Source organism: Tenrec ecaudatus, chromosome 4 (genome assembly GCF_050624435.1).
Source record: "Tenrec ecaudatus isolate mTenEca1 chromosome 4, mTenEca1.hap1, whole genome shotgun sequence".
NCBI lineage: Eukaryota > Metazoa > Chordata > Mammalia > Afrosoricida > Tenrecidae > Tenrec > Tenrec ecaudatus.
This window is the reverse complement of record NC_134533.1, coordinates 104,650,811-104,668,500: the sequence shown is the minus strand read 5'-3', so window position 1 is coordinate 104,668,500 and position 17,690 is coordinate 104,650,811. Positions and strand designations below refer to the sequence as shown.

The window sequence follows — 17,690 nt, the reverse complement described above, 5'->3', positions numbered from 1 at the left end:
AATTAGTTCAAGCATAATTATAATTGTACAATTGCTGCCACAATAATTTTAAAGCATTTTCTTTATTCATGGGCGCTTTGATATCAGCTCCCTTTTACCCCCTCCCTCCTTCCCCCCAGGAACCCCTATTATTTAAAAAATCATTTTATTGGGGGCTCTTACAACTCTTATCACAATCCACATATATATCCTTTGTGTCAAGCACATTTTATATTCATTACACTCATTCTCAAAATATTTGTCCTTCACTTAAGCCCTGGATATCAGCTTCTCATTTCTTCCCTCCCTCCCCACTGCCCCTTCCCTCATGAACCCTTGAGAATTTATAAATTATTATTTTGTCATATCTTACACTGTCCGACCTCTTCCTTCACCCACTTTTCTGTTGTTCTTCCCCCAGGGAGGAGGTTATATGTAGACTCTTGTAATCGGTTCCCCCTTTCCACCCCATCTTCCTTTTACCCTCCAGTATCGCCACTCTCACCACTGGTCCTGAAGGGATCATCTGTCCTGGATTCCATGTTTCCAGTTCTTATCTGTACCAGTGTACATCCTCTTGTCTAGCCAAATTTGTAAGGTAGAATTGAGATCATGATAGTGGGGGAGGAAGCATTTAGGAATGAGAGGAAAGTTGTAAATTTCATCATTGCTACACTGCCCGCTGACTGGCTTATCTCCTCCCAGAACCCTTCTGAAATGGGATGTCCAGTTGTCTACAGATGGGCTTTGCATCACCAATCTGCACTCTCCCTCATTTGTAATGAAATGATTTTTTGTTCTTGGATGCCTGATACCTGATACCATCAACACCTTGTGATCACACAGGCTGGTGTGCTTCTTCCATGTGGACTTTGTTACTTCTGAGTTAGATGGCCCTTGTTTACCTTCAAACCTTTAAGACCCCAGATGCTATATCTTTTGTTAGCTGGGCACCATCAGCTTTCTTCACCACATTTGCTTATGCATCCAGTTGTCTTCAGCAATCGTGTTGGGAAGGTTAGCATCGTGGAATGCCAGTTTAATAGAACAAAGTGTTCTTGCATTGAGGGAGTACTTGAGTGGAGGCCCAATGTCTATCTGCTACATTAATATTAAACCTATAAATATAAGTACATATATCTATTTCCCCATCATATATTATAAATATTTTACATATGTACATGCCTCTATTTAGACCTTTATAAATATCCTTTGCCTCCTAGTTCTTTCCTCTATTTCCTTTTACTTTCTTCTTGTCCTACTATCGTGCTCAGCATTTATTTGGGTTTCAGTAATTCCTCTTGGTTACATTGCCCTTGATCAAGCCCTACCAGGCCTCTTACCACTCCTTGCCACTGATTTTTGATCACTTGTTGTTCCCTTGTCCCTGGGTTGGTTAACACCACTTCCTTTACCCCACCTCCCAGACCCTTTTTTTTTGCCTCTTTCATTTTTTTGCTGTCTCTTAGACTGTCCAATATATTTGTTCACTTTCAATTCTTTTTAAAAAACTACTTTTATTGTGGGCTCTTGCATCTCTTTTCTTTTTAAATCGTTTTACTGGGGGCTCATACAACTCTTATGACAATCCATACATACATCAATTGTATAAAGCACTTTGTATATTTGTTACCCTCATCATTCTCAAAACATTTGTTCTCTACATAAGCCCCTGGCATCAGCTCCTCATTTTCCCCCTTCCCTTCCCCCTCCCGCCTCCCTAAAGAACCCTTGATAATTTATAAATTTTTATTTTGTCATATCTCTTGCATCTCTTATCACAACCTATCCACTCATCTTTTGTGTCAAGCAGATTTGTACATATGTTGCCATCATGCTTTTCAAAACATTTTCTTTTTACTTGAGCCCTTAATATTACCTGCTCGTTTTCCCCTGCCCCCACCCTCCCTCATAAGCAAAAACCAATAATTTAATTCTTTAATTTCTCAGTTTTAATTTCAAATATGACAAATGGAAGAAGCACACCAGTCTGCATGATCATGAGGTGTCGATAGGATCAGGTATCCAGTATCAGGTATCAAAGACCAGAACAAAAAATCATATCAATGTGAATGAGGGGAAGTGAGGAGTGGAGATCCAAAGCCGATATGTAGACAATTGGACATCCCCTTTCAGAAGGGTCACAAGGAAGAGACAAGCCAGTCAGGGTGCAGTGTAGCACCGTTGAAACATACAACTTTCCTCTAGTTCAGTGGTTCTCAACCTTCCTAATGCTGCGACCCTTTACTATAGATCCTCATGTTGTGGTAACCCCCCAACCATAATATTATTTTTGTTGTTAATTTATAACTGTAAATTTGCTACTGTTATGAATAAGGCAAATCCTGTGAAAGGGTCATTCAACTCCCAAAGGGGTTATGACGAACAGGTTGAGAACTGCTGCTTTAGCTCTTTAATGCTTCGCCCACCCCCCCATCATGACCTCAATTCTACCTTTCAATTTGGCTAGATCAAAGCATGTACACTGCTACAGATAAGAACGTGTAACACTGAGAATCCAGGACAGATAAGGAGAATAGTGATACCAGGACTTTTTTGCTTCTGAGCTAGATGGCCAATTATTTATCTTCAAGCCTTTAAGACCCCAGATGCTATATCTTTTGATAACTGGGCACCATCAGCTTTCTTCACCACATTTGCTTATGTACCCAGTTGTGTTCAGCGATCATGTCAGGAAGGTGAGCATCACAGAATGCTGGGTTATTAGAACAAAGTGCTCTTGTGTTGAGGAAGTAGTTGAGTCTAGGTCCATTGTCCCATCTGCTACCTTAATAGTTAACATATAAATATTTGTATTTAGATCTATTTCCCTATCATTATATATAAATATATTTACATATGTACATGCCTGTGTTTAAACCTCTATAAATGTCCTTTGCCTCCTTGTTCTTTCCTCTATTTCCTTTTACTTTCCTCTTGTCCCACTGTCATGTTCGACCTACATTAGGGTTTAGTAATTCATCGCTGTTACATTGCCCTTGATTAAGCCCCACTAGGCATCCTACATCCTTCTCTCCATTGATTTTAGTTCACTTGTTGTTTCCGTGTTCCTGGGTTGGCTGCCCACCCCCCTTCCTTTCTTCCACCTCCCCTTCTCCAGTGTTCCCCTGGAACTGTCAGTCCCGTTGTTTTCGGCTTCTAATGGTTTATCTTTCCTGTCTTATCTAGATAGACATGCAGAGGCATTACAAAGTGTAAAAAAACAGCAAAAACCAAACAAAAAAAACAAAGGAAGACAAAACCAACAAAACAACAACCAAACCAAATTAATAACAACAAAAAGAAAGCCAATGACAAAAAAGGAAAAGCCTATAAATAGTTGCAGGTCTGTTTTTTGACCTTTAGGAGTATTTTTCAGTCGAGTCTGATGGGTGCCACACTCTGGCCCCAAAGTCTATTTTTGGTATTCCCTGGGGATTACATTGCTTTGTTCCCCTTGCTGCTCTGTTGCATGCCCTTAGTGTTTCACACCAGTGTGATGGGGTCAGATCGGGCACAATTCACACACTGTCTCCAGTGTTGTTCCCCCATAATGCAATGGTTCAGTGAGGGACATCGTGTTTCGTGGTGGGGCCGGCCCTATGGTCTTCTGTGTGCATTGTCTGCTCTGAACAGGAATATCATCCTTGGGACTTGGTGGACCAGATATGTTCCCCTCCCTCTCTATCCCTCTTCCTTTCCCCTGTGTGCTCTGATCAGAAGTACCCCTCTCTCCAGGCTGTAGCTTCAGTGCTGTCCTCTGAAGTGCATTCTGCTGGGGGGTGGGGGAATGTGTATCCACTTAGTTGGGATTGGGGTCGGACCTGTCACCTTCAATTCTGTGTCCCTCCAGCGGGGTTATATAGTCATCATTGCTATCAATTTCCCTTTCCGCACCTCTCTTCCTGTGCCCTCAGGGAATCATTACTCCCATTATTATTTGTGAAGGGTTCATCTAGCTTGGTTTTCATTCATTGAACAACCTTAATTATACAAATGAACATACACAGGTCTCACAAGATTAATGAGGTGAAACTAAGACCATAATAGTAAGGGGAGGAAATATCAAAGAGCTAGAGGATATTTATGTGTTTCAACAATGCTATGCTGCACCCTGGACATATTATCCCTTGTGTGTTTCTGTGAGTGACTGTCCACTCATCTTATATGGGGGCTTTGGGTCTTCACTTAAATAACATTGTAATGAAAAGAATATACTTTACAAAATACAAAAAGAGTGAAAAGAGTGGCTTATTCTCACTTTTTTGAAAATCATCGATCTGTTCTTTATCTTTTATTTGGGCACTTAGTTACATTCTTGGCTACAGCATGATAATTTCAGTTTCAACAGCTTTTGGGAATATTGACAAATTGTGAAATTTTATACCTGGGTAAAAACTCTTATTATTGATATACACAGTTCCCAAGAATCAACCATGAACTCACTAGCTGAACCATTGATAATGTAAGCTTGGAGGATTTCCAGAAATTTCTGCTTAACGAGTGTAAATCCTTGTGCCTGGAAAGATTACATGTGACAGGAACCAGCTGTTAGCTGTCCAGACTTGCTCATTAAGGCATTACTGAACCTTTACGTTTGGGACTGGCAGTTCAAATCCACCATATACCCAAGGGAGAAGGGTGAGATTGTCTGTTCTTGTAAAGTTTTGTAGCCTCGGAAACCCAAAAGGGGAGTTGTATCACTATGAGTTGGAATAGACTCAATGGCAGTTAAGTTGGAATAGACTCAATGGCAGTTAAGTTGGAATAGACTCAATGGCAGTTAAGTTTTGAATCGTTGGTTATAAGGCTGCAAAGATAATTATGAAGCTTTTTGGTAGCATCATAAAACAACAACAGATGCCAAGTGAGTGGGAGAAATGATGCTAAGATACACACACACGGATCGGGAAACATGATATATACACTTTAATATTTTATATGATATATTCATGTTATATTATCTATACTATAATATGAAGTTATGTATATTATGTGAATATATATAAGAAAGTGTTCTGATATTCTTATTTATTCTGAGTCATACACACACACACACACACACACACACACACACACACACACACCTATGAGGGCAGAACTGTCAAGGGCTACAACCTAACCAAAAACTCAGGGCCATTGAATTGGTGCTGACTCACAGCGACTTCCTGTGGGTTTCTGAGATTGTAGCTGCTTACAGGAGTAGAAAGCCCACTCTTAAAGTCAGCCATAAGTGGAGTGAGTTGTTCTTGGGAGCTGCGCCTGCATTTCAGCCAGCCACCACCAGGCCAGGCACACAGGGTGCTTTTCACTTAGTTCGGGGTCAGCTGAACGCGACCTCAGACGAAGAAAGCGTGAGAGCTCAGCCGTGCAGCAAATGGGCCCTTCCCCATCTCCGCTTTGTGTGTGTAAGGACCAAATATATTGGTTTAGTATTAGTATTTCCTCCCCTCATAAGTAAAAGAATGCCCCAGGAGGAGCCATTGGTTCCGTTCTTTTTATTTCTTCCCTTTCTTGTTCCTTTGCTTTATGTTTCTGTGTCCCTCTGCTGCCAGGAACTCACTCTTGACCCCTTTGATTTTATTGTTTCTGGTCAAAGGCCATTTCCAGACTTACAGAGCAAAGAGCAGGTCTGCTGTGATTTCTAGAGTAAATTAGAGAGACGGAGAAGCCTTTCAGAGCACGAATAAGATAGCCAATGTTTTAGATGCAATTGTTAAAGACAGAATCTTAAGTGTAATATACTACTGTGAAAATATGTATCTAAAACAATTTTGACTGTGAGGTTTTGAAGGAACCAGTTCATAAAAAGAAACTTTTATTTTTTACACTTTTCTGTGTAAGAACCTTCAGTCCTCAAACGCCTCTGGAATTGATCTTGAGTGAATGCTTCTGGAACAGAGAAGCCACAAGAAACTTCCTGTGTAGATCCAGGCACAAAGGGTAGACGTTTTTTAAAAGATAATGGGGAGAGCTTCTCCTTCAGAAGACTGTCCTCGCTCCCCCAGAGCCTCTCCTTTCTAACAAGGTGCCTCTCTTTGATCATCTGCCTTCTCAAGGGGGACAAGGTTTCTTCCAAACTTTAAAAACCACCAAACCAGCGAGGACGTGTCCTGAACACGTTTATATAGGTTTTACCACCAGTAACAGTAAACATTTAATAGGACAGCATTTAATAATAGTGACTTGAAAGGTTTTAAACCAAAATAGACGTAACTTTTCCTAATATTCTCTGAATCATTTTCCACCTCCAAGGAGCATTTATTAAACACTATATATGGGACAGGTCTTTGGGTGCTACACGTAGTATATATACATTCAGCTCCAATCCAAAGTTTAGTGCGTTGAACCCTCTCCGTGGCACTGCAGAAAAAGACTTGACAATCTACTTCTGTAAACATTAAAGCCCATCAAGCCCGGGGAGCGGGTCTGCTTTGTAACATATGGGATTGGCCTGAATTGAAATCGGTTTGATGGCAATGGGCCTGTTTTGTTTTTTAAATGTGTTGGACACTGTGCAGAGTATGAGATTCCAGAAGTAAAGCAAATGGCAGGAAATTATAGAGCCTTGCTCCCACCAAGGCAGGGGACTGACCGATCTCGGACCGTTCATTCTACTTCATGGTGTCCTGGGTTTTGACGATGCCATGTATGGCCAGGCTTTCGCTAGTCTCCTTCTGTGCTTCCTGCATCATCATATCATAAGTAAATTTGGATTTCACTGACTTTGTGTATATTTGAATTTTTATATGAATCAGCTATTTCAGTACATGCAACTACACCAAGTACTTACTTAATACAATTTCTGGAAACTTTGGAGTATAAAGGATGTCATTTTTCAGTAAAAATACCCAAATGCATCAGTGCTCTGACTCTACTGTTTTCAGTGGAGGAAGAGACTAGGTTGGAGAAGATCGCTAAGAGTTCTCTCCACCTCAGGGCAGTCATAATGCTCCTGCTACCATTGCTCCTCGGTCCCTCAGCTTGTTCTCATTAGATTTCAGGCCAGTAATGACTTCTGACTTCACTTACGGCTCTTTCTCACTTCTCCCTGACAAATGGTGTCTTCGGCTCTGTCTAAGGAGCCTTAGTGGGGCAGTGGTTACATGTTGGGCCACTGCAAGGTCAGCAGTTCGAAACCACCAGCCTGCTCTGCAGGAGAACGACGGGGCTTTCTACCACTGTAAAGAGTGATCATCTGGGAAACTCGCTGGGGGGCAGTTCTGCTCTTCCCTATAGGGTTGCTGTGAGTTGACATCCACTCAATATCGGGAGTAAGTGAGGCTTTTTCTGACTCTAACAAGCGGAGTCTTCTCTGACCACCATAAATGTCTCCATGTAATATTTGCATACAAAGAGAAGACAACTGATGAGATTCTAGCAACATGAACTTTCTTGGCACAGGATACATTTTGTCTTAAGGCATATGTCTGTGTCACACCGATGTGGCGAGCACTGCTGAGGGTCCTGTATGAGGTTCTCTCCTGGGATCCTCTGACCCCTCCCAGTCAGTGGGGCGGTGCACAGCTGGATTGGCATGGGTCAATGGTGCCGTTACCCCGGGATACAAGGGACCAGTGGCCTGCCGGCGTTCCTAGAACCCAGGTATTCACAAAGATTTGTGGGAGCCCTTCTAAGGTCACCCTCAAAGCACAGCGGCCGCAGGGGAGGTGAGGGTGCACCAGAGCTCACAGCCTGTTTGTCTCGCCTCCTAGTTTTCAGGTCTCTACCTCCTGTCCTTCTCCGTCATCATGGTGGGCTTCGTCCTCTACTGCTCCAGCCCCACGCGCACTGCCGAGCCGGCCGAGAGCAGCGTGCCTCCGGTCACCATCATTGGCTTCGACAACTTGGGCCTGAAGATCGAGGAGAACCTCCAGGAAGCCCACTCGGCAGCCTTGTAGCCACAGACAAGTGCACGCGGTGCTTCAGACACGGGGGCACCGCCAGGTCCCGGTAGAGCAGAAGCTGCCGGTGGCTGCGGGGACTCTCGGATCATGATCAGACTCGGAGCGAACCCGGCAGCCCTGCATGGCACCCTGGGGTGAGATTTGAGAAAGGAACACAGAATAATGTATCAAGCATTCCCACTCGCTGTCCGGTTGACCCTGACTCGGTGAGACCTCATGTGCACCGCGGTAGAAAGGTACTCCATAAGTTTTTCCCAAGGGCTGATGTAGGGGGAAGCAGATAGCCAGGACTTTCTGCCGAGGCCCTTCTGGGTGGACTGAAAGCTCCAAGCCTTTGGTTAGCAGCTGAGTGCATGCACGGTTTGTATCTCACGGGGAGCGCATCAGGCATGGACATACCCAAACCAGGCCAGAAATGAAAGCAAGGCGTTTGCGCCTGTGTGTTTGAAGATCAATACCTGGTGGTGTTGGGAGACTCCACTGGGATCCTGGAGTCAGAAGTGGGAAGCAGGATGGAGGAGTCAGCCAGGAGTGAGCCAGTGTCAGGACAGCCTGACAGCCAAAGCCGGCTGCCCAGACACAGCTAGGTGGTCAGGAAGAGGCGACCGCCCACAGTGGCTATGGGGTAGCTGTCCTCTGGTTCTCTTCCAGAAAGGCAGTCCTTGACCATAAGCCTGGCGGACCTGCGGTGCACACACGAGGCCTGGTGACTGATTGACTAAATATGGCGGGAAGAGGGAAGCACTTGAGAAATGATTGCCTAGAAGTGAGTGTAGCATAGAAACAGTAAACCAGAGTCCAGGACACCCAGGAACCCTCTCAGCTGTGAAAAGAGGATACTTATTACACAGCCTCTTACCAAATATTTGTAATGTGTTAGGAGATTTTTATGACGTCTCTTCAATCCAGAGTATTAAGATTACATTACCAACCACCAGTATGTCTGTTGAAGAAAGCACTATGTAAATCATTTTGTAAAAATGCAATAAAGGCACGGGGCTGAGGTCTTTTCATTAAAAGATTTTGAAATCATGGAAGTGTGTTCACGGGGCGGTTTCTTTTGATTAACCAGTTCCCCTGATAGATTTTAAGTGATTAAACACATGTGAAATGTTTTCATGTCCAACATCTCAGAATCATGACCTTTCTAAAAAAAGACAGACGGCCTTTCTCTGTGGGACTCCGCTGGGGTGGAGAGGAGTTTTGGAGCGAACTCACAGATCATTTTTCAGGAACTAATCTTTTTCAATCCTAAATTATTACAATGGGAGTCTTAGGTTTGTTTGTTTTAGTGAAATTATCTTTTAATTCTGTGAAACCAATTAAAGTTGCCTTTTAGTTGATGTTTAGTGTTCACTCTCTGTCCTGGTGGTGTCGTGGTTACTTGGGGTGCTAACCACAAGGTCGGCAGTTCAAAACCATCAGCGCTCTCTGGGGGAAAGACAGGTCTTTCTATGCCCGTAAACAGTTACAGTCTCAGCAACGCACTGGAGCATTTCTGTATCAACTTAATGACAGTCAGTTTGGTTTGGGTTTGGTGTGACAAAAGAAGGTCTTGGTAAAATGGCCCTTGGAGGTGAGAGTGGTTATCAGCACACTGATTGTTGCTCAGAGTATCTTGCTGACGAGTGAATGAAGATCTGCAGGGGTCGTGGTGAATCAGTCTCTCAGGTGACACAATTCCTTGTGTCTTTCGAGGCTCAGCTCAAGAGTCACCTCTTCTTTGGAGCCATTCTCAAGGCTGGGGCGGGCAGGATCCTTCCCTGCTGCAGGTGTTTACAGCCCTGCCGGATACTTGGCTCCTTTGCACAGGTGGAACATTTCCAGGTTAATAATTGCCCCCCTCCCCATGCCCCTTTATGAAAGAAACCTTTGCTTTTGGTCTCAATTCATAACATTTAAGGGGAGAAAAGTAAGGTGCTTTATACAGATGAATACAGTTATATTAAGTTGCCTCATCCTGCTCTGCTTCCTTTCCACCCATCTACTTTCATCCTAGTTTTGCTCCACAGGTGTCACTGCTGGAGGAGGAGGAAGAGGAAGAGGAGGAGGGGGAGGGGGAGGAGGAGGGGGAGGGGGAGGAGGAGGAAGAGGAGGAGGAGGGAGTTTAAACGTGGGCTTCCCAGAGAATAATGTGCGAGAAAAAGGAACACAAAAGAGCGTCTCAGACATCTTGTACAAACGGAGTGAAACGTGGTCCCCTCACCCTTGTTGGCCTGCTCAGACCCATTGCTGTGGCCACTATGTGGTTTGAGTCTCCATCCTTGAGCCCTGGTGCACAGCAGTTACATGTTGGGATGGTAAGCACAAGGCCCGCAGTTGGGAACCATCAAGGGAAAACGATGAGGCTTTTTATTTCCTGACGATCTACAGGCTTGGAAACCCACAGGGGCAGTTCTACCCTGCTCTATAGGGTCCTGTGAGTTGGAATAGACTCCATGGCGGCCCTGTCCCCCACCCCCCGTTACCTAGTGGTGGGGGTAAGCTCATCTTTCGGCACTATTTTGTTGTGATCCACAGAATTCTCAGTAGCTCATTTTCATAAGTAGAATACAGACCTTTCTTCCCAGTCGGTCTCAGGGGAAGTTCTGCTGTAAAAGCTGCTTTCCCACGTGTGAATCTGCTGGTATTTAACATGACTAGTGGCATAGCTTCCAGCATTGTAAACAACACACGAGCCGCCACAGTCTAGCAGACTGACATGGTGGTGGCTATCGGACAGAAATACCAAAATAGAACAGAGACCAGATGCTATGTGCCAAAGAAGCAGCATTCTGAATGGCAGGCAGCTATTAAATGATCTCTAGTACCTCAGGAGGGCTGTGCAGCATGCCTTGCCTGTGTGAGGACTGGGAGTTTACCCAGACTTGGTAGCACTGCTTCCAGAAGGAAGTGTGTTTCAAGAACATGGCACAGAGATGCTTCTGAAAGACTGCCCATTCTTCAATTGAGAACCTTCTGTTAATCTCTTTGAACCTATTAGATATTTCAGTATTACTTTCTAAATACTCATGCCATTAAAAATAACTCCACAAAACAACCATCCTACTGGATAGTACAATGGAGTTGCTAAATTGTTCTCTAAATTATGTAGTAAATTGTTGTCCCTGACCCGTGATAATGCTCTAAGAAGAGAGGGATTTGGTAGGATGTCATGCTTAGGATTTGCTTTTTGCAAAACTAGGTCCCTTTTGTGGACAGGCAGTGAACTTTCTCACTCACCTGGTACCAGCTTCTCCGAGAATTGCCAGCCACAGGGGCATGTGGTTACACTGTTGGGTGGCTCACTGTAGTGTCAGCAGTTGGAAGCCATTGGCAACGCCCCAGGAGAAAGACAGGACTTTCTTTTTTGAGCTGAATTGGACATGTATTGGATATTTGGAAGTAGACAATCCTTTTTTTCTTCATAGTTAAATTGCTGTTAAAAAGAGTTGTCTATACATCATCACCATCAGTTCGAATACTCCCCCTTCCACATTTATTGATTGCTCTCCAGTTTCCCTCGCCTTCCCCCTCCCCCACCTACCTACCCCCTTTCCTGCTCAACCACGGCATCAGTTATTGTCTCTATGCACGCACGCCTTCTGCGCTTCATAAGCTGGGACACCAGCAGAAACAATAAAAGCAGGAACAATAAAATGATAATACATAAAGATAGAAATAAAGAGCAAGAAAGAAAAGACCACCAGTAATATTTTAAAAGCCAGAGAAGACATTTCTGTCATGGAACAATCGAGAAATATTTGAGCCTAGAGCAAATTCAGGTCGGGGCAGGAGAGAGGTCAACTGACCTAGTATACCCCGGTTTGATCCACCATGATCACGTTTACTATCATCTCTGATAGTTACCCTGCCTGTGGCTTGAGGGGATCTGCTGGAGACTTCATCTGACTAGACACTCTGCCAATGGATTTGGGGTTCAAGATTTTGAGTTCCTACAGAGTTACATCCTCAGAAACTCCACAGTTCTTCCCTGCCCTAGAAACCTTGGTAGCATAGTGGTGACGCGCATTGGGCTGCTAACTGCAAAGCTGGCAGTTCAACACCACCAGCGGGAGAAATAGGAAGCTTTCAACTCCCCTAAACAGAGTTCCACTCTGTCCCTAAGGTTCCCTGAGAGCATGGACTGGTGGCGGTGAGTTTCATTAGTGGAGTCTCCAGCAGGTGGCGCGTTAACAACGGTACCAACTCCATCTTTCACAAGCTGAGCACAGAATCCCGGGGTTGGAATCCTTCAGTTGAGCCAGCAGCCTGAGGGCCCCACTCCTGGAGACGGTGAATTCTAAGGGGCTTCTTGCGCAGCTGCTGAGCCAGCGAATGCACCTCTCATGAGTGGAACTGTGAAGGTTTTGGTGTAGCAAATGGATTTGGTGGGCAGTTTTCTCTGCACGCTCGGCGCTTGCCCTTTGCAGAAGCTGCCTGCGCTCTCCTTTGGATGCCTAGTCACGATTCTCCTTGCCTTGGCAATTAGGCAGATGTGCCATTTCCATCCACATCGAATCACTTAGTATCTGGACAGATCCTCGGCGCTCTAAAGATATCAATAAATCAGAGAAATTCAGCAGCTAGCCACTTAGCTGATTAAAAGGCCTGAGATTTATGGGGAAATTAGGTCATGCTAAGACTCCATTTCTCCCCCAGTCCTATCAAGGGGTACTCGGGAAGCCTGGCGATAAGTAAGTGGTGTACAAGGGAGCATCAAATCTCTTCTGCACTGCAAACCTTTACCTACCCTCCCAGGCATCAATCTGTAGGACTGAAGGTGCCAACGTTATTTCTCCCGATCCTCAACGCTCCATTACTGGTGCTTTATTCCTTGGTTTACATATTGCCCTTTCCAAAAAGATTAATGTAAAATGTACTCTTTTGGAGAATGAAATTTAGAACAAAAAGGGAAAGAATGACACAGAAAAGAACCCATGCACAGCAATTGGGACACTTGTTGGCTCCAATCGACTGCAGACACACACTGAGATGGCCTCATACGCGCCTCTCATCGACTGCAGACACACATTGAGATGGCCTCATACGCGCCTCTCATCGACTGCAAACACACATTGAGATGGTCTCATACGCTCATCTCAACTGCAAACACACATTGAGATGGTCTCATACGCGTCTCTCATCGACTGCAGACACACATTGAGATGGTCTCATACGCTTCACCTATTCCTCTCTACCGCCTGCCCACTGGGCGCTTCTGGGAGAAGTGCCACCGTCTTGGACTTACACATCACCTTCTCTCTGCCTGGTGGGCGTGTTCACCCACCTCTACCTTTGTATATCACAAACTTTGAGATTCTCAGTCTGACTTTGATCTTGGGAGTCCATATGGGTCCTTATCTACCTTGATCTCCTTGAAAGTCTCCTACGGCGGCGAGCACGTCTTGCGATGGCTGACCACCAGAAACAAACTCCTGCGATCGTCTTTGCCGAGGGGTTGTTGCTACTGAGAGGACACACGGCAGTAGTCTCAGGGAACCCAGCCCCACCCCAGCACACATCCAGAGGCATCGCAGCAGAATTGCATCTCCACAGTCTGGTCGTTGGGTTGTATGGATTTGGTGGCTTTCCCTGGACACCACGAGTGTGCACTGCTTAGTGTTTCCCGCTCATCAAGTTGGAGGATGAAGGAGGGAGAGCCAAGACCTGAACAGCCAACTGAAATGTGGACTCTGGCAGCGCAGGGGATTTGGCTCAGCTGAGAGCTCAGTGTGGCTGGTGAGTACCCTTCAGCCAGATGTAGGAGCAGGGTTCATGCCCCGCAGTTCTTTGTGGGGCGCTGAGCACCAAGACTCCAGGCTAGGAGACATCTCCTCCTTTGATGTGGTGGGAAAACATGCGAAACTGTAAGTATGCACAATAAAGCCCGTGCTTACTTTCCCTCCTGGGTACTTTGTTATAAATTCAAAAGGAGGCTTTGATGCTGTGAGGCAGGGTGGCAGGGTTGGGAGATAGATCATAGATGGGAAATTGCCCACTACAGGTTCAAAGTAAACAGTCATTATCCTGTACTGACCTAGTTTATTGGATAATCCCATACTGGGTGCTCTAACTACCTGGAGTTCGTGTTGCATGCTAATCTTTTAGGGAAAAGGCTAACAGGAGTGTGGGTAAGCACTCTTATAGAGCCCCACAAGTGGGGTGGGTGGGTTAGGAGGAAGAAATGGAAAACTGAGGCTCCGGGGCCCCTGAAGACATGAATGGACTCAAGAAAGGAAACTCACTGAGGTACCCAAGACATGCACCAGCTGCCATGGAGATGATCCTGACTATGATGATTTGGTCAGAGTAGAAATGGTCTCCACAGGTTCTTTTTCAGGGCTGATCTTTCAGAAGTAGATTGCCAGGCCTTTCTTCTGAGGCACCTCTGGGTGAACTAGAACTTACAGCTTTTCAGTTAGTAGCTGAGCACATTCATGATTTGCACCACTCAGGGGCTTCGTGCAGAGAGGCATAGTGATGACGCCCGTAGGATATTTAACTCCCAAATAAGTCTGTGCCTTCGGATGCCCTTCCGGGGTAGACTTTCTTAAGTCAGCTGTTTCACCATTGCTTCAAGTCCAGGAAGTCCACCTGAAGCGCATCATGCTCTTGACTCCATGTGCTTCCTTTGCGTTTCTATTTCTGAATTTCATATTCTAGTCCCCCACCTCTGAGTTTGCCACTTCTGCATTTCCTATTTCACGAGTGATGCTGTGGTCGTATTGCGCTGACTCAACCCCTGGAAAGTGATATTTATTCCTCGCCCGTCACACCCCACAGGGCACCGATGGCTCTTCTCTCTCCTTTCGCAACATCTGTCATGCCCATCCCTTCGTGTTAGTTTTCACAAGCATTCATCAGAGCACCAGACAAAACCTTCTCTGTTTAAAGTCACAAGGATTCAATAGCGCTGTGCTGGTTGGTTATGCGCTTCTTGTGTTCTATCAGATCCTCAACTTGAGCATCATTGGTTTTGGTTTGGATAAGGAGCGATAACTCTATCCAGTGTGAGAAGCCAAAGGATGACTTCATAGGCAGGGCGCTGCTCCATGACGGTATCCATTAAGGCACATTAATCTCTCCCAGAAATTTGCATTCTTGGCATCAGTTAAAATGAAGCAAAAGAGCGAATTTTAGAAAATGTGCGATGGGGAACTGCTCCTGGGAGAAAGCCGAGTCCAGATCAGGAGGTTACATTTCATATGGCTAGAAGGTGAAAGGCATTCAGAAATGGCAGGCCAATCCAAGACAAGCACTTATGATGTCCCTGGTGTTCACAGGAGCGTTGGTGAACATGAATATAATTGGAAGCCGCAGTCTGATTAGATGATTAAAGCTTTAAGTTGGATGGTTCCATTCCCTCTTCGACTTCCATTACAGCTGTCATTGATCTGCAAGTTTGGGGTGCCTCTCAGTGGACCCACTTGTCTCTAGCATGCATTCTCTTCTGTAAATTTCACCACATCTTAAGGAGGCTGATGCTCTATCGATCTTCGTTTAAGAAATTATGTGATGAGGAAACTGAGGATGGATTACCTGACCTACTCGGGATGAACCGAGGCCTGCTGCCGGGACAATGGATGCCACGAAGTTCATTGATTTAACAAGATTTCATTTGGGGGATTATCCATTTGGGGAGTTGTCCATTTGGGGGGTTATCCATTTGGGGGGTTATCGCGGTTCTGCTTCAAGTTATCCTCATTCAGAGACGGAGGCCGCAGGAGCAGCCTCCACGAATGGCATGAAGTACCGTGGTCCATGGACGAGGGACCCAGCAAACTGCTCCCTGGCTCTTAGTGCGACACCTCTCCTTCGCGCTCATCCCACGGGCCAAAGCAAGTCACGTGGCTGCCGCCAAAGGCAAAGTGTGGAGAAGCCGCTCTACGATGTACTTGGATCAGAACAAAGCGGAGATACTGCGTGCAGCCCTCAGACTATTACAAAACACAAAGACGTCCAGGTTCGGCCCTCATCTGCCCGACTCCGGCGTCGGCGTGCTTAGTTACCCTGTTGCTGCCACGACTTGTAATAACACCTCTAGTTCATCATTGTAGGAAGAGTACAATCGGTAACATGGGGAGGGAATTTAAAAAGGCGGACAGAATCACAAAATATAGTTTTAAACTTTCAGTACCACATTCTTGTCATTTTCCTGAAAAACGCGGGTCTCGTTGGAGGGAAGGGAGCTGTGGGCGTTAGGCGTTGGCATCTGTTGCATCTGGACGTGCAGCACTTGACTTCCATGTTGGATCCACTGGATGCGGCAGCTCCCGAGCAAGCAGAGCGTTTGCAGCCAGCCCCTGTGATTTGAAATTTAGTTCTGCACTTCAGGATCTGGCTGCTTCCCAAAGCCAGGCCTGCTACTCAGGGAACTATCAGACATGTCAGCAGGAAGAACGAATGTGCTGCTCATTCAACCCTCTGAAAGATGGAGTTCTTAAAGTAAAGCTGCACTGAGTTTGCCAATGGCTGGGTGCCAGGGAGACCAAAGCAGAGGAGACCACAAGCCTGGGGTCACCGGAGCAGCTCACCATAGAGATCGCAAATCCAAGTGGGTGCCAGTCTGGTGAAGCTTTTGCTGGCTAAGCCTTGGGCATGTGACGTAATTAGCACATTCCAGTTTCCTCTGGTGAAAACTGTGAGGATTAAGCGCCAGGATGCATGTCATGTCATGTCAAGGGCTGAGCACTGCAAGGGACTTCCCCTCTGGCAATGGTTGAGGCCCATCCTTCTAGGCTCCTCACCAAAAGGTTGGCCGTTGTGTCCACTCTGAGGCCGGGTGGACCTACTTAGAAGAAAAACCTGTTGAGCTGCTTCCAAATGGTCACAGTCCTCGAGGACCCCATGGCTCACAGTTCCACCCTGATGTGCACGGGGTTGCCATGAGTCAGAATCGACGAGAAGTCAACTGGTTTGGGTTTTTTTGTCACCCGAGAATGTTGGTGCTGCCTCTCACACCCTCTATATACACCTCGGCTATTTCAAGTTTCACAGTCTCACTACCTTCCTTGTTATCTCGAGACAACCAGCTGTCTCTGTTGTGGACAGTGAAACAGGAAGAGCCCCAAATAAAGAAGGCACAAAGCCACTTCTCATTCTTCATGTCAGGGATACAAGCTGTCCCGTACTATGGGAGCAGAGTTACAGGTGCTAATTTTATTCCTAAATTACTCCAGCATCATCAGTACCAAGTTCTCTCTCTAGGGACTCTGTCCTTTTCCTGAATTATCTGAAAACTAAAAGGAATGTTGACTATTCAAATGCTTTTAGTGGCTGGGGGTTGTCTAATTTGGGAGCCCAAGCAGGATGAGCTATTTCGGATCCGTCATTTCATGCTTCCAGCATATGGTCTTAGTGTGGAAGTGCTGGTGCTCTGTGGGCTGAGCGAGCATGTCATTCTTTTCTGGGCTGAGACCTGCCCTGGTGCACAGCTCCATGAAGTCGATGTGGTTCGTCAATGAGGCATAGAGGAGCCCAGCCTTGGGAAGCTTGGCCAGGCAGGTTGCAAGTCCCAGTGTTGGGCATTTTAGTCCATACACAGAAATCTCTGACTGAGCGCCTGGGCTTGTGCACTCAAGGGCTGATTCCAGTGTCTTTTGCTAAACACCGCCTTCTTTTCCTGACCAGCAACCGGCTTTGAGGTTTGATAATTTCGACTCACACTGCCAGTTCTCCTAAGTGGTGTCACCCTCAGCACTTTGAGTGTCCTGAAGGTAAATCAACATTCAAAGGGGGAGTCTCCGAGAGACTCCAGTGTGTCCACATCAAATTCTGGGGGTAGTGACTATTTTCAATGAATTTAGGATACCACTCCCTTTC

At 45.7% G+C, this 17,690-nt stretch overlaps 1 protein-coding gene across 1 annotated transcript in view; it reads left to right on the top strand.

The window, feature by feature from the left end:
• SLC35F2 (solute carrier family 35 member F2) overlaps positions 1 to 9,149 on the top strand; it is an 82,220-nt gene extending 73,071 nt beyond the window's left edge. The window contains exon 8 of the mRNA XM_075548750.1: positions 7,695 to 9,149. Within this exon, the coding sequence (XP_075404865.1) occupies positions 7,695 to 7,880 (186 nt within the window). The 3' untranslated portion in view covers positions 7,881 to 9,149. The remainder of the gene's footprint in view (positions 1 to 7,694) is intronic.
• Positions 9,150 to 17,690: the final 8,541 nt, after the last annotated feature.